The sequence below is a fragment of the Colobus angolensis genome, unplaced genomic scaffold (assembly GCF_000951035.1).
Source record: "Colobus angolensis palliatus isolate OR3802 unplaced genomic scaffold, Cang.pa_1.0 Scaffold137, whole genome shotgun sequence".
In the NCBI taxonomy this organism is placed as follows: domain Eukaryota; kingdom Metazoa; phylum Chordata; class Mammalia; order Primates; family Cercopithecidae; genus Colobus; species Colobus angolensis.
Genome location: NW_012114455.1, coordinates 5,832,491 through 5,858,168, shown reverse-complemented (window position 1 = coordinate 5,858,168; position 25,678 = coordinate 5,832,491). Strand labels below are relative to the sequence as shown.

General features: G+C 39.6%; 1 protein-coding gene across 1 annotated transcript in view; it reads left to right on the top strand.

Annotated features, from left to right (window-relative positions):
* ZBTB44 (zinc finger and BTB domain containing 44) overlaps positions 1 to 25,678 on the top strand; it is a 54,763-nt gene that overhangs the window by 20,038 nt on the left and 9,047 nt on the right. Inside the window, exons 2-5 of the mRNA XM_011934691.1 lie at positions 5,542 to 6,615; positions 19,496 to 19,580; positions 22,219 to 22,382; positions 24,045 to 24,345. Of these exons, the coding sequence (XP_011790081.1) occupies positions 5,598 to 6,615; positions 19,496 to 19,580; positions 22,219 to 22,382; positions 24,045 to 24,345 (1,568 nt within the window). The 5' untranslated portion in view covers positions 5,542 to 5,597. The remainder of the gene's footprint in view (positions 1 to 5,541; positions 6,616 to 19,495; positions 19,581 to 22,218; positions 22,383 to 24,044; positions 24,346 to 25,678) is intronic.

Here is a 25,678-nt window from a genome sequence, read left to right as displayed (position 1 = left end):
TAGTCCTAGATACTTGGGTGGCTAAGACAGGAGGATTGCTTGACCCTAGGAGTTCAAGGCTACAGTGAGCCATGATCATGCCACTGTACTCCAGCCTGGGTGACAGAGTGAGACCCTGCCTCTAAAAAAAAATTGTGATCTTACCTAGCTCTTCTGGATAATTTGCAGCTTTGACATTAGCACTTGCAGCTTTACCTTGCACTTTTGTGTTATGAAGATGGCTTCTTTCCTTCAACCTCATGAACCAGCCAACCTCTGCCAGCTTTTCTGAATTTGTTTTAGAGGCAGGGTCTCACTCTGTCTCACAGGCTGGTGTATAGTGGCTTGATATCAGCTCACTGTAACCTCTGCTTCCCAAGCTCATGCAATCCTCCAGCCTCAGCCTCCCAGGTAGCTGGAACTACAGGCATGTGACACCACACCAAGCTAATTTTTGTATTTTTTGTATAGATGGTGTTGCACCCTGTCACCAGGCTGGTCTTGAACTCTTGAGCTCAAGCCATCCACCCACCTCAGCCTCCTAAAGTACTGGGATTATAGGGTGAGGCACTGCGCCCATCTAAAAAGAAGTTTTAATTAAAATTTTTTTAATTGGAGTTGATGCTCTCAAACTCTGCCACTGCTTTATCAACAAGGTTTATATAGTTTTCTAAATCCTTTATTGTCATTTCAACAGTGTTCCTAGTTTCTTCACCAGGAGTAGACTCCATCTCAAGAAACCACTGTCTTTGCTTATCCACAGGGAGCAACTCCTTATCTGTTCAAGTTTTATCATGAGATTGCAGCAATTCAGGCTCCATTTTGAATTCTAGTTCTCTTGCAGTTTCCAACACATCTGTAGTTACTTCCTCCAAGAAAGTCTTGAAGTCATCATGAAGGCTGGAATCAGTTTCGTCCAAACTCCTGTTAGTGTTGATATTTTGACCTCCTCCGATGAATCTCAGTCTTAATGGCATCTAGAATGATGAATCTTTTCCAGAAAGTTTTCACTTTGCTTTGCGCAGATCCATCAGCAGAATCTGTGGCAGCTATAGCCTTTTGAAATGTATTTCTTAAATAATAAGACTTGAAAATCAAAATGACTCCCTGATCTATAGGCTGCAGAATGGATGTTATATTAGCAGCCATGAAAACAACATCAGTCATGTACCTCCTCATCAGAGCTCCTCGATGACGAGATGCACTGTTGGAAAGCATTAATGTACGGAACACAGTCTTGTAAGCAGTAGGTCTCAACAGTGGGCTTTTAAAACATGCAGTAAACCGTGCTGTAAATAGATGTGCTGTCGTCAGGCTGTGTTGTTTCACTTATAGAGCATGGCAGAATAGATTGAGCCTAATCTTAAAGGGGTCTAGGATTTTCAGAATAGTAAATGACTATTGGCTTCCAGTTAAGTTACCAGCTGCATTAGCCACTTACAAGGGAGGCATCCTGTCCTTTGAAGCTTTGAAGCCAGGCATTGACTTCTCTCTAGCCGTGAAAGTCTCTTTCCTGTGTAAGGCTGTGTTGTCTACATTGAAAACCTGTTGTTTAGTGTAGCCACCTTCATCAGTGATCTTAGCTAGCTCTTCTGGATAACTTGTTGCAGCTTCAACATCAGCACTTGCGGCTTCACCTTGCACTGTTATGTTATGGAGATGGCTTCTTTCCTTCAACCTCATGAATCAACCTCTGCTAGCTTCCAACTTTTCTTCTGCAGCTTCCTCATCCCTGTCAGCCTTCATAGAATTGAGGAGAGTTAATGGTCTTGCCCTGGATTAGGCTTTGATTTAAAGGAATATTGTGGTTGGTATCATCTTCTGTCCACACCAGGCAAACTTTCTCCATGTCAGCAATAAGGCTGTTTTACTTTCTCATCATTTGTGTGTGCACTGGAATAGCACTTTTAATTTCCTTTAAGAATATGTACTTTGCTATCACAGCTTGGCTAGCTGTTTGGTATAAAAGGTCTAGCTTTCAGGCGCTCTCTGAGCTCTCGACATGCCTTCCTCACTAAACTTAATAATTTCTAGCATTTCATTTAAAGTGAAAAACGTGAGATGGGTGGATCACTTGAGGTCAGGAGTTCGAGACCAGGCTGGCCAACATGGTGAAACCCCCTCTCTACTAAAACTACAAAAATTAACCGGGGTTTGTGGTGCACACCTGTAATTCAAGCTGCTCTGGAAGCTGAAAGGAGAATTGCTTGAATCTGGGAGGTGGAGGTTGCAGTGAGCCAAGATTGTGTCACTGCACTCTAGCCTGGGTGACAGAGCAAAATTCTGTCTCAAAACGTAAAAAAAACAAAGTGAGAAATACGCAACTCTTCCTTTCACATAGTCATTTAGAGGCTATTGTAGGGTTATTAATTGGTCTAATTTCAGTATCCTTGTTTTTCATGGAATAGGGATACCTGAGGAGGAGGAGAGAGATGGGGGACTGACTAGTGGGTGAATCAGTCATAACGCACACAACATAAAGTTCACTGTCTTATATGGGTGCAGTTTGTGGCACCCCAAAACAATTACAGTAGTAACATCAAAGATTCCTGATCACAGATCACCATAACAGATATAATTATAATGAAAAAGTTTGAAATACTGCAAGAATTACCAAAATGTGACACAAACGTGAAGTGAGCACGAGCTGGTGGAAACTGGCACCAGTAGACTTGCTGACGGCAGGGATGCCACAAATTTCCAATTTGTAAAAAAGACAGTATCTCCAACATTTAATAAAGCAAAGTGCAAGAAGATGAAGTGTGTCTGTTTATCCAAAATATATTTGTCCATATAAGTTTGTGTTGTGGAGCATGTCTTGGGCCTGAGTTTCTGCAGACATATTGGGAAATGCATGTGATAAATGTATGGAATGTATTTCCTCCTCATCACCTTCTTCTCATCCCGTACTTCTAAGTAGATCAGAATTCGTACCGTATATGTGAACAGGCATGACTTATAGGAGGTATTCTTGAGCCATTTTATTTATTCTATGGAGTTAGTTCTCCCTCCAGCTTCCTGGAGAGTAAGTCTTAATAACTGTTTTGATCACTTTCAGGAAATACCAACAATCTTTTCAAGAACTAATAAACTTAGAGTGAAAGCTTTCCCTTGTTTCCCACCTCAGGCCTACTACAGGCCTGCAGTTGAAGAGTCGGGTGTGGTTTGCCTCCTTTTTCTTTCTTTCTCTCCTCCCCAACGTTCTTCTTTTACTCTTCTTCATTTGCTGGCTGTGGTTTCTGGCCCGTCCAGAAAGAAAAGGTCTTTGATAGTAATGTTAGTAGCAGCAGCAACTAATGTTTCTGTAGCATTGATTATGTTGCTAGTTACTATTCTAAATGCTTAACATGTTAGATCATTTAATCCTCAGAACTCTATGAGGTGTGTTGTATTATATTTATTTCACCGCTGAATATATTAAGATACAGAGGGTTTGTTTAATGACTTGCCTAAGGTCACACAGGTAAAAATAGCACCGGCATGCAAAGCCAGCATTCTGGTTCCGGAGTCTGTGCTTTCAACCACTCCACTGTGTTGCCTTTATATACTGTTCGGAGATAGTAGGCATACTTCTTGGCCTTGGCTATTGTTTAAATCAGACTTATGTGCCCTTCAGAGTCTTTTCAGTTGTAACATATTTTCCATAGACCTCAGAGAAAGGATCAGCATGTCTTGAAGCCCCTTTCCCTGCAGGGAAGTAAGCAGAGAAGTAGAATGGGGTTTGCAACTCACAACAAACTGATTACTCTCAGCAAAAATCCTTTTCATATCTACACTTTGAACATGGAAGATGATTGAAGGTGGATGTAACTCAAGGTTGAAAATAGTTTTCCACGACCCCCCTTGTATAAGGTGCCCTTGTGCCTCACTGGAGAATGTAGTACATTATCTATTGTTTGGGGCCTATTCTAGATTGAAATGGTTTCATTTTAATACTCTGATGCACATGTCTTCTAAATATGCTGTTTAATTTCTTGCCTTCACACCTTTGTTCATGCAGATGGTCCCTGGATTATAACTAATTCACTTGCTCTGAAAGCATGTTTCTTCCCTCAACCACATGATCCCAAAGTAAGCACTCTTGAAGGCCATGCTTTAAAAGCTAGTTTCTTGGGATGCAATAAATGAACAAAACACTTTATATATAGCCCTCCCATTTTCTTCCTGTTCATCTCATTTTTGTGAGACCTAAATCAGCAAATATGTTAAATGATGGTTTGCATACACCATCACTTGACTTCAGGAAGGGTATGTGGAGCACTCAGTTTACATTTGAACTTCTGTCACTAATTATGATCAAGATAATTATTTCAGTAGCTTTACCTGACTGCTTTGGAACAGAGATTCATACCTTATCCTTTTGTGAAGTCTGACATGGAACAGTCCCAAATTGATCATTTTGTCTTCTCAAGTTATGATAGTCTGTGACTTTTATTTTTTTAGATAGAGTCTTGCTCTGTCACCAAGGCTGGAGTGCAGTGGTGCAATCTCGACTCACTGCAACCTCCACCTCCCAGGCTCAAGTGATCCTTCCACATCAGCATCCCGAATAGCTGGGACTACAGGCCCATGCCATCACACCCCACTAATTTTTATGTGCTTTTAATAGAGACGGGGCTTTGTTGGCCAGGCTGGTCTCAGACTCCTGAACTCAAGCAATCCGCCTGCCTTGGCCTCCCTAAGTGCTGGGATTACAGGTGTGAGCCACCACACCTGGCAGCCTTTTAAAATTCATCTTGAAATCTTTTGGGTTTTTTTTTCTTTCCTTTTCCTTTTTCCCATCTTTCTTTTCCTCTATACATTTACCTGCATAAAACATTAACAGGGATGATTATGTAATGGATTGTTTAGTGTTTACACTGGCATTGCCTGCTGCATGCTCACATTTAGAAACAGGAATGATAATATGCCTACTGACAGAGATACAATGATAATCAATTATTAAATGTGAAGCATTTCAAATACTGTTTGGTACATAGAAGACACTCTACAATTGTCATTATTTACAAACTGTTGCAGCCTGCAGCTCATTAAAACATTGGTTCACAGGTCGGACGTAGTGGCTCACGCCTGTAATCCCAGCATTTTGAGAGGCCGAGGCGGGCCTATCACCTGAAGTCAGGAGTTCAAGACCAGCCTGGCCAACATGGTGAAACCCCATCTCTACAAAAATACAAAAATTAGCCAGGCATGATGGCGAGTGCCTGTAATCCCAGCTACTCGGGAGGCTGAGGCAGGAGAATTGCTTGAACCCGGAAGGCGGAGGTTGCAGTGATCCAAGACCACCCTGCTGCACTCCAGCCTGGGCGTCAGAGCGAGACTCTGTCTCAAAAAAAAAAAAAAAAAAAAAAAAACATTGGTTCACAGACTTCATTGGTTGGACAGTTCGGAAGGCAGATAAGGAGAATATATTTCTGTACAGTTCCCTACCTTGAAGTGTCTCTGTCACTACCATCTTTCAGCTTTTTAATTTAGTGCAGTGGCCACATGAAAATGATCTAAATCACATTTTATTTAAACTACTAAAATATCAATTAATGCTTTATTTTATGTATTTTTTAGGACATTTCTGATTCATTTGCCTCCTTGAAGAGCATCTGTAGAAGAGGAAGTAAAAGATGGGTGTGAAAACGTTTACTCATAGCTCCTCTTCCCACAGCCAGGAAATGCTTGGAAAGCTAAATATGCTGCGAAATGATGGACATTTTTGTGATATCACTATTCGTGTCCAGGACAAAATCTTCCGGGCACATAAGGTGGTACTAGCAGCTTGCAGTGATTTCTTTCGCACCAAACTTGTAGGCCAAGCCGAGGATGAGAACAAGAATGTGTTGGATCTGCATCATGTTACAGTGACTGGCTTTATACCTCTTTTAGAATATGCTTACACAGCCACTCTATCAATTAACACAGAAAATATTATTGATGTTCTAGCAGCAGCCAGCTATATGCAAATGTTCAGTGTTGCCAGCACTTGCTCAGAGTTCATGAAATCAAGCATTTTATGGAATACCCCTAACAGCCAACCCGAAAAGGGTCTAGATGCTGGACAAGAAAATAATTCTAACTGCAATTTTACTTCTCGAGATGGGAGCATTTCTCCCGTGTCCTCAGAGTGCAGTGTGGTAGAAAGAACGATTCCAGTCTGCCGAGAATCCCGGAGAAAGCGCAAAAGCTACATTGTTATGTCTCCTGAAAGTCCTGTAAAGTGTAGCACACAAACAAGTTCACCCCAGGTATTGAATTCTTCAGCTTCCTACTCAGAAAATAGAAACCAACCAGTTGACTCTTCCTTAGCTTTTCCCTGGACTTTTCCTTTTGGAATTGATCGAAGGATTCAGCCTGAGAAAGTTAAGCAAGCAGAAAATACCCGGACTTTAGAATTACCTGGCCCATCTGAGACCGGTAGAAGAATGGCTGATTATGTGACTTGTGAGAGCACAAAAACTACGTTGCCTTTAGGTACCGAAGAAGATGTCCGGGTCAAAGTAGAAAGGTTAAGTGACGAGGAGGTCCACGAGGAAGTGTCCCAGCCTGTGAGTGCATCTCAGAGTTCCCTGAGTGATCAGCAGACAGTTCCAGGAAGTGAACAAGTCCAAGAGGACCTTCTGATTAGTCCACAGTCTTCCTCTATAGGTATAATATCTTCTGTGTTTTTCTTGGTGCTATAAAGTCAATTCAAACATTTTTAAGTTCCTGTTAGATAAAAAGTTTTGTGCTCAGTCATACAGGAAATATAAAGAAGGGTAAAACATGATAACTGGATTTGCTTGAAATGCTATTAGTACTATCATTTATTTTTTACAAGTTGCACATTAGGGAAAATAAAAATAATTGAATAATATCTGGTGGGACAAAGGCAGATACACACAAAAAAAACCAGTTAAATCCAGTTTGTGTTTTATTCTTTATTAAAATATGTATTGAAAACTTACCATGTGCCAAGCAAACATTGGTGATACATAAAGAAAAACACATAGTCCCTGCAATGAAGAGGTTAATCATGTAATTGGGGAAGCAGATATGTAAGTAAATTATTACAGTGAACTATTAAAAGTGCTCATCTGGAGGTGTGAACAAAGTAGTATGGTTGTAACAAAGGAAAGAGCAAGTTAACACTATATATTTGAGTTGGGTCTTATGCAATAATTAAAGAGTGTACCCAGGCATGGGAATGTCATTTCTGTGAAAACATAAAAACATATATGTTTTTATGTTGCATATATGCAAACACAGGTATGGAAGAGCATTGTGTGTTTGGTAAACAGTGATTTCAGTGCAAAATGATGTAAATAAGCACAGATGCCTGAAAGTGTAGGCAATAGCAAGAGATAAGATAAAAAGGAGTGCTTGAGCACAGGCTGTGAAGAGCCTTGAATCCTGGTTTCAGTAGGGGTTGCATTTAAGTGCAGGTAAAGGAATCCCTTCTACAGTAATTTAATTGTAGCAGAGTTTTATTTATTTTTTCTTTCTTTATTTATTTATCTTTTTAGATTGAAAATAAAATGATTTATAGTTGTTTTCTCTGGGAGTATTTTTTTCTTTTTTTTTTTAATTCAAGTTCTGGGGTATGCGTGCAGAACGTTCAGTTTTGTTACATAGGTATACACATGCCATGGTGGTTTGCTGCACCCATCAACCCTTCGTCTGTATTAGGTATTTACCCTAATGCTATCTCTCCCCTAGCCCCCCACCCCCTCAACAGGCCCCATTGTGTGATATTCCCCTCCCCGTGTCCATGGATTCTCATTGTTCAACTCCCACTTATGAGTGAGAACATGTGGTGTTTGGTTTTCTGTTCTTGTGTTAGTTTGCTGAGAAAGATGGTTTCCAGCTTCATCCGTGTCCCTGCAAAGGACATGAACTCATTTTTTATGGTTGCATAGTATTTCATGGTGTATATGTGCCACATTTTCTTTATCCAGTCTATCATTAAAAGACATTTGGGTTGGTTCAAAGTCTTTGCTATTGTGAATCGTGTCGCAGTAAACATACATGCACATGTGTCTTTATAGTAGAATGATTTATAATCCTTTGGGTGTATACCCAGTATTTGGATTACTGATTACTGGGTCAAATGATATTTCTAGTTCCAGATCCTTGAGGAATCACCACACTGTCTTCCACAATGGTTGAACTAATTTACACTCCCAACAGTGTAAAAGTGTTCCTGTTTCTCCACATCCTCACCAGCATCTGTTGTTTCCAGACTTTTTAATGATCGCCATTCTAACTGGTGTGAGATATGGTATCTCATTGTGGTTTTGATTTGCATTTCTCCAATAACCAGTGATGATGAGCTTTTTTCATATGTTTGTTGGCTGCATAAATGTCTTCTTTTGAGAAGTGTCTGTTCATATCCTTCGCCCACTTTTTGATGGGATTGTTTGTTCTTTTCTTGTAAATTTGTTTAAGTTCTTTGTAGATTCTGGATATTAGACTTTTGTCAGATAGATAGATTGCAAAAATTTTCTCCCATTCTGTAGGTTGCCTGGTTACTCTGATGATAGTTTCTTTTGCTGTGCAGAACCTCTTTCGTTTAATTGGATTCCATTTGTCAGTTTTGGCTTCTGTTGCCATTGCTTTTGGTGCTTTAGTCATAAAGTCTTTGCCCGTGCCTATGTCCTGAATGGTATTGCCTATGTTTTCTTCCAGGATTTTTATAGTTTTAGGTCTTACGTTTAAGTATTTAATCCATCTTGAGTTCATTTTTGTGTAAGGTGTAAGGAAGGGGTCCAGTTTCAGTTTTCTGCATATGGCTAGCCAGTTTTCCCAGCACCATTTATTAAGTAGGGAATCCTTTCCCCATTGATTGTTTTTGTCAGGTTAGTCGAAGATCAGATGGTTGTAGATGTGTGGTGTTATTTCTGAGGCCTCTGTTCTGTTCCATCGGTCTATATCTCTGTTTTGGTACCAGTACCATGTTGTTTTGGTTACTGTAGACTTGTAGTATAAAGTCAGGTAGCATGATGCCTCCAGCTCTATTCTTTTTTCTTAGGGTTGTCTTGGCTATGTGGGCTCTCTTTTGTTTCCATATGAAATTTAAAGTAGTGTTTTCTAGTTCTGTGTAGAAAGTCAGTGGTAGCTTGATGGGAATAGCATTGGATCTATAAATTACTTTGGGCAGTATGACCATTTTCACAATACTGATTCTTCCTATCCATGAGCATGAATTTTTTTTCCATTTGTGTGTGTCCTTTCTTATTTCCTTGAGCAGTGATTTGTAGTTCTCCTTGAAGAGATCCTTCACGTCCCTTGTAAGTTGTGGTTTGGGGTATTTTATTTTCTTTGTAGCAATTGTGAATGGGAGTTCACTCATATTTTGGCTCTCTGCTTGTCTATTATTGGTGTATAGGAATACTTGTGATTTTTGCACATTGATTTTGTATCCTGAGATTTTGCTGAAATTGTTTATCAGCTTAAGGAGTTTTGGGGCTGAGACAGTGGGGTTTTCTAAATATACAATCATGTCATCTGCAAACAGAGACAATTTGACTTTCTCTCTTCTTATTTGAATACCCTTGACTTCCTCTCTCCCTATTTGAATACTCTTTCTTTCTCTTGGCTGATTGCTCTGGCCAGAACTTCAGTACTGTGTTGAATAGGGGTGGTGAGAGAGGGCATCCTTGTCTTGTGCCAGTTTTCAAAGGGAATGCTTTCTCCTTTTACTCATTCAGTATGATACTGGCTATGGGTTTGTCATAAATAGCTCTTTTATTATTTTGAGATATGTTCCATCAATACCTAGTTTATTGAGAGTTTTTAGCATGAAGGGGTGTTGAATTTTTTTAATTTATTTTTAATTTTATTTATTTATTTATTTATTTACTTTTTGAGACAGAGTCTCACTCTGTCACCAGGCTGGAGTGCAGTGGCACGCACTGCAATGTCCCCTTCCCGGGTTCAAGCAGTTCCCCTACCTCAGCCTCCCGAGTAGCTGGGACTACAGAGGCGTGCACCACACCCAGCTAATTTTTGTTTTTTTAGTAGAGATGGGATTTCACCATGTTGGCCAGGATTGTGATCCTCCCGCCTCGGCTCCCCAGAGTGCTGGGGTTACAGGTGTGAGCCACTGCACCCAGCCAGGGGTGTTGAATTTTATCGGAGACCTTTTCTTTGTCTATTGAGATAATTGTGGGTTTTGTCATTGGTTCTGTTTTATGTGATGGATTGTTTATTGATTTGCATATGTTGAACCAGCCTTGCGTTCCAGGCATGAAGCCGACTCGATCCTGGTGGATAAGCTTTTTGATGTTCTGCTGGATTCAGTTTGCCAGTATTTTATTGAGGATTTTCACATCGATGTTCATCAGGGACATCGCCCTGAAATTTTCTTTTTTGTTGTTGTGCCTCTGCCAGGTTTTGGCATCAGGATGTTGCTGGCCTCATAAAATGAGTTAGGGAGGAGTCCCTCTTTTTCTGTTGTTGGGAATGGTTTCAGAAGGAATGGTACCAGGTTCTCTTCGTACCTCTGGTAGAATTCGGCTGTGAGTCTGTCTGGTCCTAGGTTTTTTTTGGTTGGTAGGCTATTTCAGGAGAGTTTTTAGCATGAAGGAATGTTGAAATTTTTTTTTTTTTTTTGAGGTTCTGCTTCAATTTCAGAACTTGTTATTAGTCTATTCAGTGATTCGACTTCTTCCTAGTTTAGTCTTGGGAGGGTGTATGGTCCAGGAATGTATCCATTTCTTCTTGATTTTCTAGTTTATTTGCATACAGGTGTTTATAGTATTCTCTGATGATAGTCTGTATTTCTGTGGGATCAGTGATTATATCCCTTTTATCATTTTTTATTGTGTCTATTTGATTATTCTCTCTCTTTTTACTAATCTGGCTAGCAGTCTATCTATTTTGTTAATCTTTTCAAAACACCAGTTCCTGTATTCATTAATTTTTTGAAGGTGTGAGCCACCATGCCTGACTCCGGTGTGATTATTTTTCCTTGCCTTCATGGCACATGTACTAATCACTCTCAACAGACTCTTAACTCCAAACTTGCATACTAAAAGCCATACAGAAAAAAAAGTAAATTCCTTGGGGGATTGAAAGCAGTTAATAAATTTGAGAAGGAGAAAGGCAAGATGCGCATGGTACTTTTTCCACTGTAAGTTCCATAAGAGGACTTAATTTTACTTACTAATTTGTTAAAGAACATCTCTGAGAGGTATCTTGTCTTTCTAGTGATGGGGAGAATATAATGTTTAGTATATTATTTTCAAATTTTGAAAATAATAATTTGATTATCCGTGAAATTAGTTCAGATAGGATTTTACCTGCTGTTTTAGGTTCCCTTTGTTGCCCCTTGCCCCTTGCCCATGGAAAGGGTGTAAAATTCAGTATCCTTAACTTGCAGCAAATAAAAGCAATAAATACAACACATTTAAAGGAGAAAAAAGCTGGTTTTAGGTTGTGCCTTGTTACTTAAAAACATGACTCGCTAGTCTTTCCTAACCCCATCTCCACTCCTAGGCAAACCACTGTGAATATTAATAATTGCCTATTCTGGATATTTTGTATCAGCGGTATTATGAAATACATGGGGTTTTTTGTGTTTTGTATTTTGTTTCCCCTCCACCAGCTTTTGTCGTTACCATAATGTTTTCACAGTTCATCTGTGTTATACCTGGTAAAGTTTTGAAATGGTTTTGCCAGTCAAAGATCTGAACTTGGCCTCCAGGGCCAGTTCGGATGAACTAATCCAACCTATGTTCATCCCCTCATTATAGTTTCTCCTGTAGACTGTAAACACAGTAGGCAGGCAGGCAGATGATCTTCAGAGCAGGTGTTAGTCTAGAAAACAATTTCACCAAAGAGCAACACAATCTGAATAACCAAAATATTTTCGAAAAACTGTTCCTAGGAAAACAAAGCAAACCTGACGGTGAAGGGCTTCATTGAACTATTTGAGCTTAATTTAGCATGAACTTACATCCCAGCAAGGGCAAGTGGCACCTCAAAAGGGATTTTATATCTGCCTTCTCATCAAGGATCCCAGGACGAAGCAACAAGGGCTTTTAGTTGAATCGCTGTGGATCTTCATTTCTGCCAGGGCCCTATAGCCAAAGACCACCTATGATTGAACAAGTTGAGTTTGTTGCTCATTTGCACAAGGGTGATTATCCACCATGGGTTTTTTAGGGCTGATTCTCAGTAAGAAGGTGTTAAAAAGGCCTTAGCACAGGATTTGGCCTTGTATTGGGTGATTTCAGGGATGCTTACTGTCTGTCAGGGAGGGTTCAAGGAAGTGAGGTTTGCTCAGGACTGGTGATGTCAGAAAGGAAAGAGATTTCTATTACTGAATATCTTTATAAATATTACCTAGGAATGCAGACTAAAGTGAATCTATAGCAGTAGTGACTCTTTAGCTGAAGATAGATGGGGATGACTGGCATGTTTGTGATTGCACAAATAAAAGTATTTTTAGTCTCACTGTAATAAGGATCACAGAGTGACTTGATCTTATGTTGTTTCCTGAGACTGTTTATGTTCCCCAGGAGAATACTATGGCTGTAAGGACCAGGCCCCACCCCTAAGTGAGTGCCAAGCCTGTTTCTGAATGTTAGAAGATGCTTCTCTTTTTCAAGTATGAAGTGAGATCTTGTATTGAAAAACCTTTTAGAACAATGCCTGGCACATGGTAAATACTCAACAGGAGATGACCACTGTAATTACTTTTCCAGAGGGATCTTTGTAAGTGTCTTGAATACCTAAACAGTGGCAGCAGCAACTTGAGTTTGATGCAGCAGAAGCTGTCATACAGCACTTGTAACTGGGGAGAGAGTGGACTCAGTCTTGATAAGCTAGCCCTTAACCATACAAAGCTGATTGTCTCTATGAATCAGTTTTACTGTTTCACAAGGTGAAAACCATCTGACCAGAATTCTTAGCCTCTCACTACCACTGAGAACAGAATCTCTATAGGGTAGAAAGAAGACTTCATTTTAAGAATTTAAGAAACATCACTGTCACCTCAGGAAAGTAATATTGTGCACATATATGTGTATATATATGTGTATGTGTATATATACGTGTGTGTATATATTCTGCTGTTAAATCAGTTTAACTGAAATTCCAATTCATATGATTACTTGTGTTGTTTGCAAAAACCATCATTTCAAGAAAAAGAGTTACACAAAATTTATTTTTTGCTGATAGTTGCATAAGTGATATAACACTATGTGTTTACCTCCACAGTATACATAGAATTCTAAGAGTCTGTTTTAACTCATTTAGCTTGGAATGGCTTTCATTTTTAGCTGTTGGTGCATTCAGTAGCCATGAGTGAGGGAAAGTAGTTTTGCTTTGCTTTGCGTGCTCACTGTCCATTGAATTAGGGGATCTAGACATTTTAGAATGCAGAGATGGGTTTGTTTTAAGAAGGACCGTGTACTTAGATGTATCTTGTACTGCATTTTAGTTCTTTTAGACCAGCTTTTTAAACAAACCTTTGAAGGTACTAGAATCAGTCCCAGACAGTGTGGTTTTTATTCTCACTTCACCAAGAGTCCACTCCCTCCTAGAAAGAGTATGGCCTGCCTAATAGTGCGAAGCAAATGTCAGTGAGATCAGTCTTCTTGGCCTAACCTTGTCATAACTCCAGGCATTTTTTTGCCAAGGCTTTGCCTATAAGCTTTAACATTGTGTGTGCTCTGGATAAGTTCAGAATACTGTCAAATAGATCTTTATGTCCGTGGGACCAAGTCTGATTATTGGCGTTTTTCCAGTTTTTTATCCCAGGACAGATTGAAATGTTAATGTTTATTTCTCTTTTCTTTAAGGGAAAAACTGAAAATGGGAAGATACTGACAAGTAAACAGTTCTTTCTTAAAATGTAGCATTATCTGGTTCTCTATCCCACATGTGGATTAAAAACGAGTCAGAAGAACCCGGGAATAAGTTGCATAAGTAGACATAGGGGAAAAGCGGAAATGCCGTTTGATAGTAAGGGAAAGAAAAAGAAAAGACACACACAGAAATGATATACACACACCAGAAGGGATGAAATGGGGAGACCAGGAGGAATGGGGGTGCGATTGCGGATGAATGTAAACACACATAGTCCTGCGTATTTTCAGAAGCCTTAGAGTATACGCACATATTAGAACACAGTATAATAATGAGCATTAGGATTGCGGTGAGTCATCAAGAAACAAAAAGTAATTCATATTTGGTAGCCTTCATTTAGGAAGTCAAGGCAAAACGTAACCCTGTCACAAATTTTCCAGTACAAGTGATTAAATAAAGCAAGTTTGGATGCCTTAAAATTTAGGTTTTTAAGAAATTTTATACTTAAGTGGATAATTTGCCTGTCTCCTAATGACAGCAATTCAAGTGTTCCAAAGAGGGAAACTTAAGTATTAGATTCCAAATTTTCATAAGAAGGAAATTTCATCCCATATGTTCATTAGCAGATGATATTTATTAAATGTTCACATGTATATGGTGGTGTACAAACTGTTACAGTTAGTACATTTTCATTTTCATTAAAATATTATAACCAAAAGCTTGTTTGCTTTTAAAAGACCAAAATTCTCAGAGGCTCAGATTTGTTCATTTGGTGCAACACAGCTAATTTGCATTCAGTAAAGAAATTGGCAGAGTTCATTACCTAATGAGAATAAGCTAGGTGGTTTGAGCCTGCTGTCCCACCACAAACAACAAATTTTAAGTTTTCAAAAATTCACCTTTAAACTGTTTGAAAAGCTGAAAAGATGGCAAAGGAACTGCAAGGTTAAATTAGGGGAGAAAGCCTGGCCCAAGGAGGCAAGTAGATCATCAGAGCACTAAAATCAGTTTTGCCTTTAAGATATTTGCCAAAACACAAATGGGCTTTGGTTGATCAACTCAAAGAGCAGGAGAAATGAAACAAAGCTCAGAGTGTGTAAAGTTGTAAAGTCTTGAAAAGTTGCCCCACACATTAAGCAGGGAGCAGGTTTACATTAGAACTAAACCTGCTCCCTGCTTAATATGTGTGTTGTGGCACATACCTGATTGGTAATAATTTAAAAATCCAGTAATACCAAGTGTTGGTAAGGATATGGAGCAACACAACTCTGATATACTGCTAGCAGTGATGCAAATTTAGTACAATCATTTTGGAAAAGAATTTAGTGTTTTCTAATAAGGTTGAAGATAAATGTATTCAGTGATCTAGCAGCTCCATTCCTGCATATATACCACTTCCATTCCTGAGTATATACCACAGAGAAAGCATGCTCGTTTGCATTGTCCTTTGGGACAGTACTGTCAGAACTAAACCTGCTCCCTGTCCTCCAGACTCCAGGGGACTATAGAAAAACATGCCTTGGCAGTGAGCAGACTAGAAAAGGAAAAAGGAAAACACATCCCTGAGAAGCTACTGCTAGCCCACTTACAGACTGGTACAACACGGACTTTGAGTGGGCAGGCCAAGGAATCGCAAGCAGTGAATCTCATGTAGATAATGCTGCCCAGGAACCTAGCAGAAGCAAACGTAAAACTTCTCTGGAAAAGGGCATATGTATCCTTACCTCAGCAACTCAATTTCCTACAAATAATTTTCAAGGGCAATAACCAGTTGAAAAATTACCAGAGCACTCAAGAAAACAAGGCAGAGAGAGAACTAACAGGAAAAAAAATGTGTTTTTTAAATGCAGCAGAAATATATTAACATAGCCAATTGGCATAGTTTTCAAGCGCAGATATAAAATAAATAAGCTTACTGTATTTAACTAAATAAACACAAACAATAATTGCAGAGAACAGTAAACTGTAAAAAGTGACATAGCAGATTTAAGGAGTACCAAATGGGACTTTTAGAAAAGAAAAATGATAACCGAAATTAAAATCTCCGTGAACATTTTGGCAGCACATTGCATTCAACAGAAGAGAGAATTAGGAAATTAAAAGATAAACTAGAAGAAATTACTTCACTGCTACACAGAGAGAGACACAGTGGTGGAAACTGCAGTAGCAAAGTGGAGAAGGGTGTGGAAAACAGCAAATGGAGGTTTGATGGAAGCTCTAAAGAGAGAGGAGAGAATGGCTGAGAATTTTCCAGATTTGGTGAAAGACATCAGTCCCAAACAGGAATAGTAAAAAGAAACAGACCTAGACACATTGTAGAGAAAATTCAGGGGGGAAAAAAATTTTTAAAGACATTACCTTCAAAAGAATATGACTTTTTAATACCACCAGAAGCCAGTGGGATGATATCCTCAGTATACTGAAAGAAAATAACTCTCAGTCTAGATTTCTTTTTTTTTTTTGAGACAGAGTCTAGCTCTGTCCCCCAGGCTGGAGTGCAGTGGCACAATCTCGGCTCACTGCCAGCTCCGCCTCCCGGGTTCAGGCCATTCTCCTGCCTCAGCCTCCTGAGTAGCTGGGACCACAGGCGCCTGCCACCACCTAATCTTTTTGTATTTTTAGTAGAGACGGGGTTTTACCATGTTAGCCAGAATGGTCTCCATCTCCTGACTTCGTGATCCGCCCACCTTGGCCTCCCAAAGTGCTGGGATTACAGGCGTGAGCCACTGTGCACAGCTCCCAGTCTAGATTTCTACACAGAGTAAAAATATATTTCAAGAATGAATTATATTTGAAAAATATATAAATGAAATATGATAATTATCTTTGAAAATATATAAATGAAATATATTTTCAAACAAAAAGAATTGATCATCAGCAAATCATTGCCAAAAAAGTTCTAAAGAATGGACTTTTGGCAGAAGTAAAGTGAGCGTGGATGGGAGGTTTCATTTGCAAGAATGAACAGCAAAGGAAGAGGTAAATATGAGAACATGTATATATGATAATGTCTATGGGGCTTAATCAGAACAAAGAAGTAAAATATCAGACAGTTTGTAAATGGCAGGATAGAAGTGGTGGGAAATGGAGTTACAGCTTCTAGGATCTTTGTATTATCCAGAAGGAAGTAAAGTAAACTTTAGACTTTGAAAAACAAGGTATATCTCTAATTTCTAAGGCAACCAATTAAAAGAAATAGGAAAATATGTGTAACTTCTAAACGAATAGAAGGGGAGAAATGGAAGATTTATTTCCACTTATATTCAACAAGCTGATTCTCAACTGTATACAGGAATGCAGAAGGCAAAAAATAGCCAGAATGTTCAGAAAGCAAATGAACAAGGTCAGAGGACTTTCTCTACTTGATAGCAAGATCTATTATAAAGCTACGGTAACTAAAGATTGGCATTAATACAAGGACAGATAAGCAGATGGAACTAGTATAAAACCCAAAAACAGACCTATGTATTTATGTATACATGACGTACGACAGAGGTGGCACTGCAGAGCAGAGGGCAGACCTTTCGTGACGTGTTCAGTCACAAAGGCAACTCCAGATGGGTGAAAGAAAAAGCATCAGGCAAAACATGAATTTTTTTCGTAAGATAATTTCACATAGGGAAATGTTTTTTTAAAACAAGACCAAAGGCCGGGCGCCGTGGCTCACACCTGTAATCCCAGCACTTTGGGAGCCTGAAGTGGGCAGATCACGAGGTCAGGAGGTGGAGACCATCCTGGCTAACACGGTGAAATCCCGTCTCTACTAAAAATACAAAAAGTTAGCCGGGTGTGGTGGCGGGTGCCTGTGGTCCCAGCTACTCGGGAGGCTGAGCTTGCAGTGAGCCAGCGTCGCGCCACTGCACTCCAGCCTGGGCAACAGAGTGAGACTCCGTCTCAAAAAAAAAGAACCAAAAAGCCATAACAATGAGAAAAAAATTAAATTAAAATATTAAACTTTGGGTCATCAGAAGAAGGCTTTAGAAAGGGTAAGAAAAAAAAAAGCCATGGGACGGGGAAAGATTTGTAGTATGTATCACTGACCAAGGGCTTATATACAAATTGTGAAAAGAACTCTTTAAAAAGGCAGACAACTCCGGCATTTCACAAAAGAGGGAGGAAGGGAGATTCAATAAATATGTGAAACTAGATTCACCTCAGTAGTAATAAGGGAAATGGAAATACAATTCAAACCACAATGAAATATTGTAACACATACACCAGATTGGTAAAAACCAGTGGTAATAACTTAAAAATCCAGCAATATTAAGTGTTGGTAAGGATGTAGAACAACGTAACTTTGATACACTAGCAGTGATGTGAATTTAGTACAGTTACTCTGGAAAGAGTTTAGTATTTTCTTTTCTTTTTTCTTTTTTTTTTTTTGAGATAGAGTCTCGCTCTGTCACCCAGCCCAGGCTGGAGTGCAGTGGCACTATCTCAGCTCACTGCAAGCTCCGCCTCCCAGGTTCACACCATTTTCCTGCCTCAGCCTCCCCAGCAACTGGGACTACAGGCGCCCGCCACCATGTCCAGCTAGTTTTTTTGTATTTTTAGTAGAGACAGGGTTTCACTGTGTTAGCCAGGATGGTCTCGATCTCCTGACCTTGTGATCCACCCGCCTTGGCCTCCCAAAGTGCTGAGATTACAGGCGTGAGCCACCGCGCCCGGCCTGAGTTTAGTATTTTCTAATAAGGTTGAAGATAAATGTACTCAGTGACCTAGCAATTCCATTCCTACATATATACCACTTCCATTCCTAAGTCTGTACCGTGGAGAAAAGCATGCTCACGTGCATTAAGGATATTCATAGCAGCTTTGTTCTTAATAGCCAAAAATCCATCCATAAAGAGTAAAATGGAAAATGGTGAATATTATAAACGATGAAAATAAACTTTGGTTACATGTAACAACGATGAGTCCACAATGTTGGAGGAAAGAAGCAAGACAAAATATATAGTATGACCCAGTTTCTATAAAACAGACAACACTAAAAAGTATTGTGTATGGCAAGCCTTGGCGAACTTTCCTTTAAAGGCAAGATGATAACTATTTTAGACTTAACTGCCACATGGTCTCTGTCACAACCAAAAGCTACTAAACTTGGCCACTGTAGGGCAGAAGCAGCCCTAGTCCAACCAAAGCTGTGTTCAGCAAGAACGAACACCTACTTTATGGATACTTGTATTCAAGATAAAATTACTTTTAAAAGTGAGGGAATGGGAGGAGGAAAATGATAACCATAAGAACCTTTTGGAGAAGGGAGGGATTTATGATCAGGGAAGGATGAATGTGGACTTCCAGGATGCTGGCAGTGCTTTCGTGTGGCTTGCGTGTGGAGGTTGCCCGGGTGTTCACTGTATCTTAAATTCTGTATAAAAATTGCACCACAAGTTGTATGTCTTAAGTTTTAAAAACTAAAAATTTCAGTATTTCCTTAAATGGTTAATTATTCAGTTTTATGTGGATTTTTGTTTGCTTTTGAATTGCCCTGCTTACGTGCTGAAATGTGTCAAAGAAATATTTCTAAAAGAACTTAAATAATATAAGACTATTATCTTCCATGTGATTTTTTTTAATCACATTTAAAAATATAGAACACTACTTTGGATTAATAATTCAGGATATGACCACTAGATAATATATGTCAGAAGCTTAGATATAATATAGCTTTCAATGACAGGCTTGGCTTGTTCACACCGAAGGATTACAGCTGTCGTCTTTCTCTTATTCCCAGGCTCAGTAGATGAAGGCGTTTCGGAGGGGTTGCCTACACTTCAAAGCTCGTCTAGCACTGCCGCTCCTCCAGATGATGACGACCGGTCAGTACTGACAGCATTTCGTTACCTCGTTAGGGGTTGTGTTTACAACTCCAAATTCAAGCATTTCATCTCAGAGTTATAGAAGTGTATTACAACTTCACTTCGGTATACTTTTCAGAGTAATGAAGTAGCATCATCACATTATAAATTAGAGCACCTGTACAAGGCTTTTTTTTTTCCAGCATTTCCAAAACTGCCTAGTCCTGTTGCTTTAAATCATATCTGTATCAAGCGTTGGCAAACTATGAACTGCAGGCCAATTCCAGCCCACCACCTTTATTTGTAAATCAAGTATTATTGGAACACAACCACACTCATTTGTTGACATATTGTTTGTGGATGGCAGAGTTGAGTGGTTGAAACAGACTGTATGGTGTGCAAAGTCAGAATGTGTGCCGTATGGACTGATGTGAAAAACGTCTGCCAAAGTCTGATCTGTATACCCATAACTCCCTCCCTGCTTGATACTTCCACATAAACGTACAAAGGGCGTTTCACATTTCACAAGGCCAAGACAGAACTCTTGATTTCTGACTCCCTGTCTGAATCCTGCTTCTCCAGCCTTTCTCCCATTTCAGTGAGCATCATCATTATCCCCTAATTTCTCAAGCAAAATCTCTGAGGATTATTCTTAATCTTTTTTCCTTACCGCTCTTCATCTCCCTCCTCACTTAGTTAATCCTTAAGTGAGTCCTGTTAACTCTGCCTATAAAACATACCCTTGTCTCCTTTTCCAGTCTGTACAGTAGCCACCCTACTCTTAAGTCACCCACCATCTTTTGCCTTGACAACTGCAATAGCCTTCAAACTAGCCTCTGAGTGCGTTCTTCCCCAGTTCGAATCCGTTTTCCACCTAGCAGCCAAAATCAGCTTTTCTTTTTTAATTAGTCAAATTATATCACTGTTTTAAGCTATAGATTCTTAACATTCTTTATTCATACCTAAAATCTATAGGCCTTGCTATGCCTTCTAAAGCCCTACATGATACGACTTCTGCCTAACTCCTTTCAGACCAGTCTCCCTCTTACACTACATTCTAGCCCCTCATAGACCTTCTTTCACAGTTCCTGGAGTACTCCGTATTTGTTCCTGCCTTTGGGCCGTTCTGTCACTAGGACCTTTGCCTGAAAAGCTTGCTTTCTCAGTTTTTGCAGTGTTGGCTCCAGATTCTTGACCTTCAGATCACTGTCTTGGTATCAGTTCTCAAGGAGGCTTTTCCTGACCACCAGTCTCAAGCAGCGCCCAATCACTATTAGATCCTTCTAATTTAATTCTCTGCTCTGATAATTTCCTTGATTATTTATTATCTGTGTCTCACCCACTGAATGTAGACTCCACTGAATGATTGCATTCTTCCTCAGAGAAGGTCCAGGACAATCTTAAAAACTGTATTTGTTGAAAACTTGAAAGATTCAAGGGACTCAAATTAGGTTTCTTTTTCTTGAATAGCTAAACCTGGTAGGGGAGGTTATCAACCGGAATCATTTGTGGATTAATGAAAGCGTAAACAAACAGTGTGCCTAGACTCCTTAATTTCAAGTATTAATCAGATTGTTTGTTCTGTGTTAGATACTGTTCTGCATGGTGGTAATATAGAGATAAGATATGCAGCCCCTTGCCTGAAGGAGCTCAATCAATTTTGGAGGAAGTATAAGGATTGAAGATAGACAGACAGATTACCATAAGTGATCTTCAGAGCTCTGTTGCCCTGCATAGGAGGATGCCTACTGCAACCACTGATAAATCAAAGACGGCTTCCCTGAGGAGCATGTGGCTTCCCAGCTACATTTCGTAAAATGAGTAGGCATTTGATATAGGATATGTTTGGGGAGTATGACAAAAAATGAGGCTAGAAAGGTACAGAGAGCTCAGATCATGAGGAATCTTGTATGCCTTGCAAAGGGGTTTGATTTTATTCTGAAGATAACAGCCATTGCAGAATTTTAGACAGGGAACTGATTTGATCAGATCACTATGATGCAGTGAGAGGGATGGATTAGAGGAGTGTGGAGCTAAATGGAGAGAGTTATTAATTCAGGCTTGTATTAATGAAGGCCTAAATTTAAGAAGTGGTTAGAAGGAAAGAATTGGCGAGATTAAGGACATCAAAGGTAAAATAGTTCATGATATGTTCTGTGGTTGTATGTCATTCTGGGCTGGGTGCGGTGGCTCGTGCCCGTAATCCCAGCACTTTGGGAGGCCAAGGCAGGCAGATCACCTGAGGTCAGGAGTTCGAGACCAGCCTGGTCAATATGGTGAGACCCCATCTCGACTAAAATACAAAAATTACCCGGGCGTGGTAGCAGGCACCTGTCATCCCAACTACTTGGGAAACTGAAGCCGGAGAATCACTTGAACCTGGGAGGCGGAGGTTTCAGTGAGCCGAGATCACGCCACTGTACTCCAAATCCAGCCTGGGTGACAGAGCGAGACTCTATCTCAAAAAAAAGAAAACAAAAGGCATTCTGAACAATGACATTGTTTTTCATATTGTTAGTGAAACTTGAAATCTAACAGTTAAATTGTTTGAAAAAGTCTTTAAGTGTTTTATCTTTTTTCGTTTAAAATTGACCTGTAGCAGTGTTTATCCAGTTTAAAAATCAGAGCCTGGTTGCCTTCTTTGGTTTGTTTTTTTTAGATTGGAAAATGTTCAGTATCCCTACCAACTCTACATTGCTCCTTCTACCAGCAGTACAGAACGACCAAGTCCAAATGGTCCCGACAGACCTTTTCAGTGTCCAACCTGCGGGGTGCGTTTCACCCGTATTCAGAACCTAAAGCAGCACATGCTCATCCACTCAGGTAATGTCACCTTCCCTGTTGTTGCATAAGTGAACACTCTAAAAATAAACATTTTATTTTGGAATCCCAGTTAAAATAGAAAACAGGGACTTCTGAGCTTTAAAAAAACTCTGAGAAGTCAAATGAAAACAGATTAGCTAAGGTTTATTGCCAAAATGGTGCAGTGTCAGAAAGCTGTTTGCCATGAGTGTTAAGTATTCTGATTAAAAGAACATAAGGTGATATGGAGTGAGTACTTTGTAAATAAAAAGACATATTAGGTGTGCACATAGAGGTAAGATAGATAAGCACAAGCACAGATGGTAAAGCAATTAGGGTTAAAAGGGTCTGTATGGGTGTTCTTTGTGCTGTTCTTCTTATAACGTCTCTGTAAGTTTGAAATTATTCCCAAATAAAAGTGTGTTTAAAAATGTAATATTTTCTTGCAATTTACTTTCAGTTCTACAGTCCTAAATCTCTGTGTGCCCTGATGAGTCAGCTTTGTAGTTTGTATTTTTTTAAAACATAAGAGAGATTTTGGATAAAGGTATAGAAGGGATTTGAAACTTCAGTTCAGTAATCACATGTGAAGGCAACAGGATTCTTGTGGGTAAAATACTGACCTCTGATCTTTGCTGCTGTTTCAGCTGCGTGAGTTACTATCTCACTTTCCCCTTCTGTAGATAGGTCTTACAGTCCCTGTCCTAGCACCAGTTCTCTGTGACTTTGTTCAGTCAGCAGATTGTGTTTTGAAAGGTTTTAAAATTTTTTCCCCAAAACACTGTGATAATGCATTTGAGGAGACTATTAATACACTTTATAACTCATTTATTTCTATCAATATTACATATTACCCAAAAAAACCCATTTTATCAAATGATGGTTCTGTCATGCTCATTACATTCAGAGATGTTAAAATTGTTCTTTCTTCTTCTCATTTCTCTGTGAGACAGGGAACAGAGAGTAGGTACTGATGATTTTCACATCTTTTCAATATAAGCCTTTCTAATGAAATGAAATAATACATGGTGTTACATGGGGATTTGGGTTCTGTCTACGTACTGTAGTTAAATTGTGTTTTGAAGTTAGTAAAATAGATGATTTAGAAAAGTATTCAAAAATCAACTTCAGTAGACATTACCTAGTTTGCCTCCCCTACTGCCTTTTTCTTTTCCTTTTTAAGCACTTGTGACTTTTCACATATTCTTTTTTTTTTTTTGAGACGGACTCTGGCTCTGTCCCTCAGGCTGGAGTGCAGTGGCCGGATCTCAGCTCACTGCAAGCTCTGCCTCCCGGGTTCACGCCATTCTCCTGCCTCAGCCTCCCGAGTAGCTGGGACTACAGGCACCTGCCACCTTGCCCGGCTAGTTTTTTGTATTTTTTTTAGTAGAGATGGGGTTTTTCACTGTGTTAGCCAGGATGGTCTGGATCTCCTGACCTCGTGATCCGCCCATCTCGGCCTCCCAAAGTGCTGGGATTACAGGCTTGAGCCACTGCGCCCAGCCATGACTTTTCACATATTCTGCACATTTTCTGAGATACTGAATTAGAGTATGTTTTTACTGGTAATTTTTGTCTTCTCAGATGATCTATTGCTACAGAAATATAGTTCAGAAATTTGTAGGGTTTATGACTTTTCAGTTTATTTTTGTTTTTAGATATTTTGTTTTGCTTTATTTATAGGAATTAAACCATTTCAGTGTGACCGCTGTGGGAAAAAGTTCACCAGGGCTTACTCGCTAAAGATGCATCGCCTAAAGCATGAAGGTAAACGCTGTTTCCGGTGCCAGATATGTAGTGCCACTTTCACTTCCTTCGGGGAATATAAACACCACATGAGGGTTTCCCGGCACATTATCCGCAAGCCTCGGATTTACGAGTGCAAAACATGTGGCGCCATGTTCACCAACTCTGGAAATTTAATCGTGCACCTGAGGAGTCTGAACCATGAAGCATCAGAGCTAGCAAACTACTTCCAGAGCAGGTGAGGTGCACAACAAAAACCCAACCAGGAGAACTGCTTTCTAAACTCTCTTTTCCTGCTTTTAGGGCAGCCTTCTGTGTTTTTACATTAGGTTGCCAGCTAGTCAGTCCCTGATCTGATAAAATTTTGCTGAGTCTTCTAAGCATATAAAATTATAAACATTTTATAGTTGGTATTAAAAATATCTTCCTACAGAAGTAGACTACTTGTCCTCTTGAGATATTTTTTAATAATACAAGGTTTTAAGTAATTCTGTAATGGACCTTAAATAGATCTTATCGGAAATTTTTTTTTTTTTTTTGAGGTGGGGTCTCACCCTGTCTCCCAGGCTGGAGTGCAGTGGCGTGATCTCAGCTCACTGCAAGCTCCGCCTCCCAGGTTCATGCCATTCTGCTGCCTCAGCCTCCCGAGTAGCTGGGACTACAGGCGCTTACCAATACACCTTGCGGAAATTTTTTTTTTTTTTTTTTAGTAGAGACGGGGTTTCACCGTGTTAGCCGGGATAGTCTCAATCTCCTGACCTCGTGATTCGCCTGCCTTGACCTCCCAGAGTGCTGGGATTACAGGCATGAGCCACTGCGCCTGGCCTTATTGGAAATTTTACCATGTCAGATGATACTTAGTGGTAGTGGATTACTTCAGACTCTGGATGTTAATAAAATTCTTGACCACTTCTCTCTATTTAAAAAAATTCTATATAAAGGAATATCCATCGGCCAGTAAGAAGAATTTTCAGTAGCAACTATAATGGGTGTGATGGTTTAGATCATGAAGTCATTCCTATTTTCATTCAGTTTAGAGCTCTATTATTTTAATATTAATTTATAATAGAATTACTTTTCTGATTTGTAGGGCATCCAAGGAAATCAGGTTCTAGTTCTAGCTCTGCCACTAACTGCTGTTGATTAAACGTGTCACTTTACAGATGAAAAAGCTTGAAACTTAGAGAAAGATAAAATGTAAACTTTAAATGATGGTTTCTAAGGCCTCCTCTAGATATAAAACTGTTGTTTTAAATTGTTTATAAGAATTATACTTCTGCAGGAATCCTTAGTTTCTAATTAAATGAAATTTTTACAAATCTTTTTTTTTGAGACAGAGTCTTACTCTGTCACCCAGGCTGGAATGCAGTGGCACAATTTTGGCTTACTGCAACCTAAGCCTCCTGAGTAGGTGGGATTACAGGCACCCACCATTACACTCAGCTAATATTTGTATTTTTCGTAGAGATGAGGTTTCACCATGTTGGCCAGTCTGATCTTGAACCCCTGACCTGAAGTGATCCGCCTGCCTTGGCCTCCCAAAGTGCTGTGGGATTACAGGCGTGAGCCAC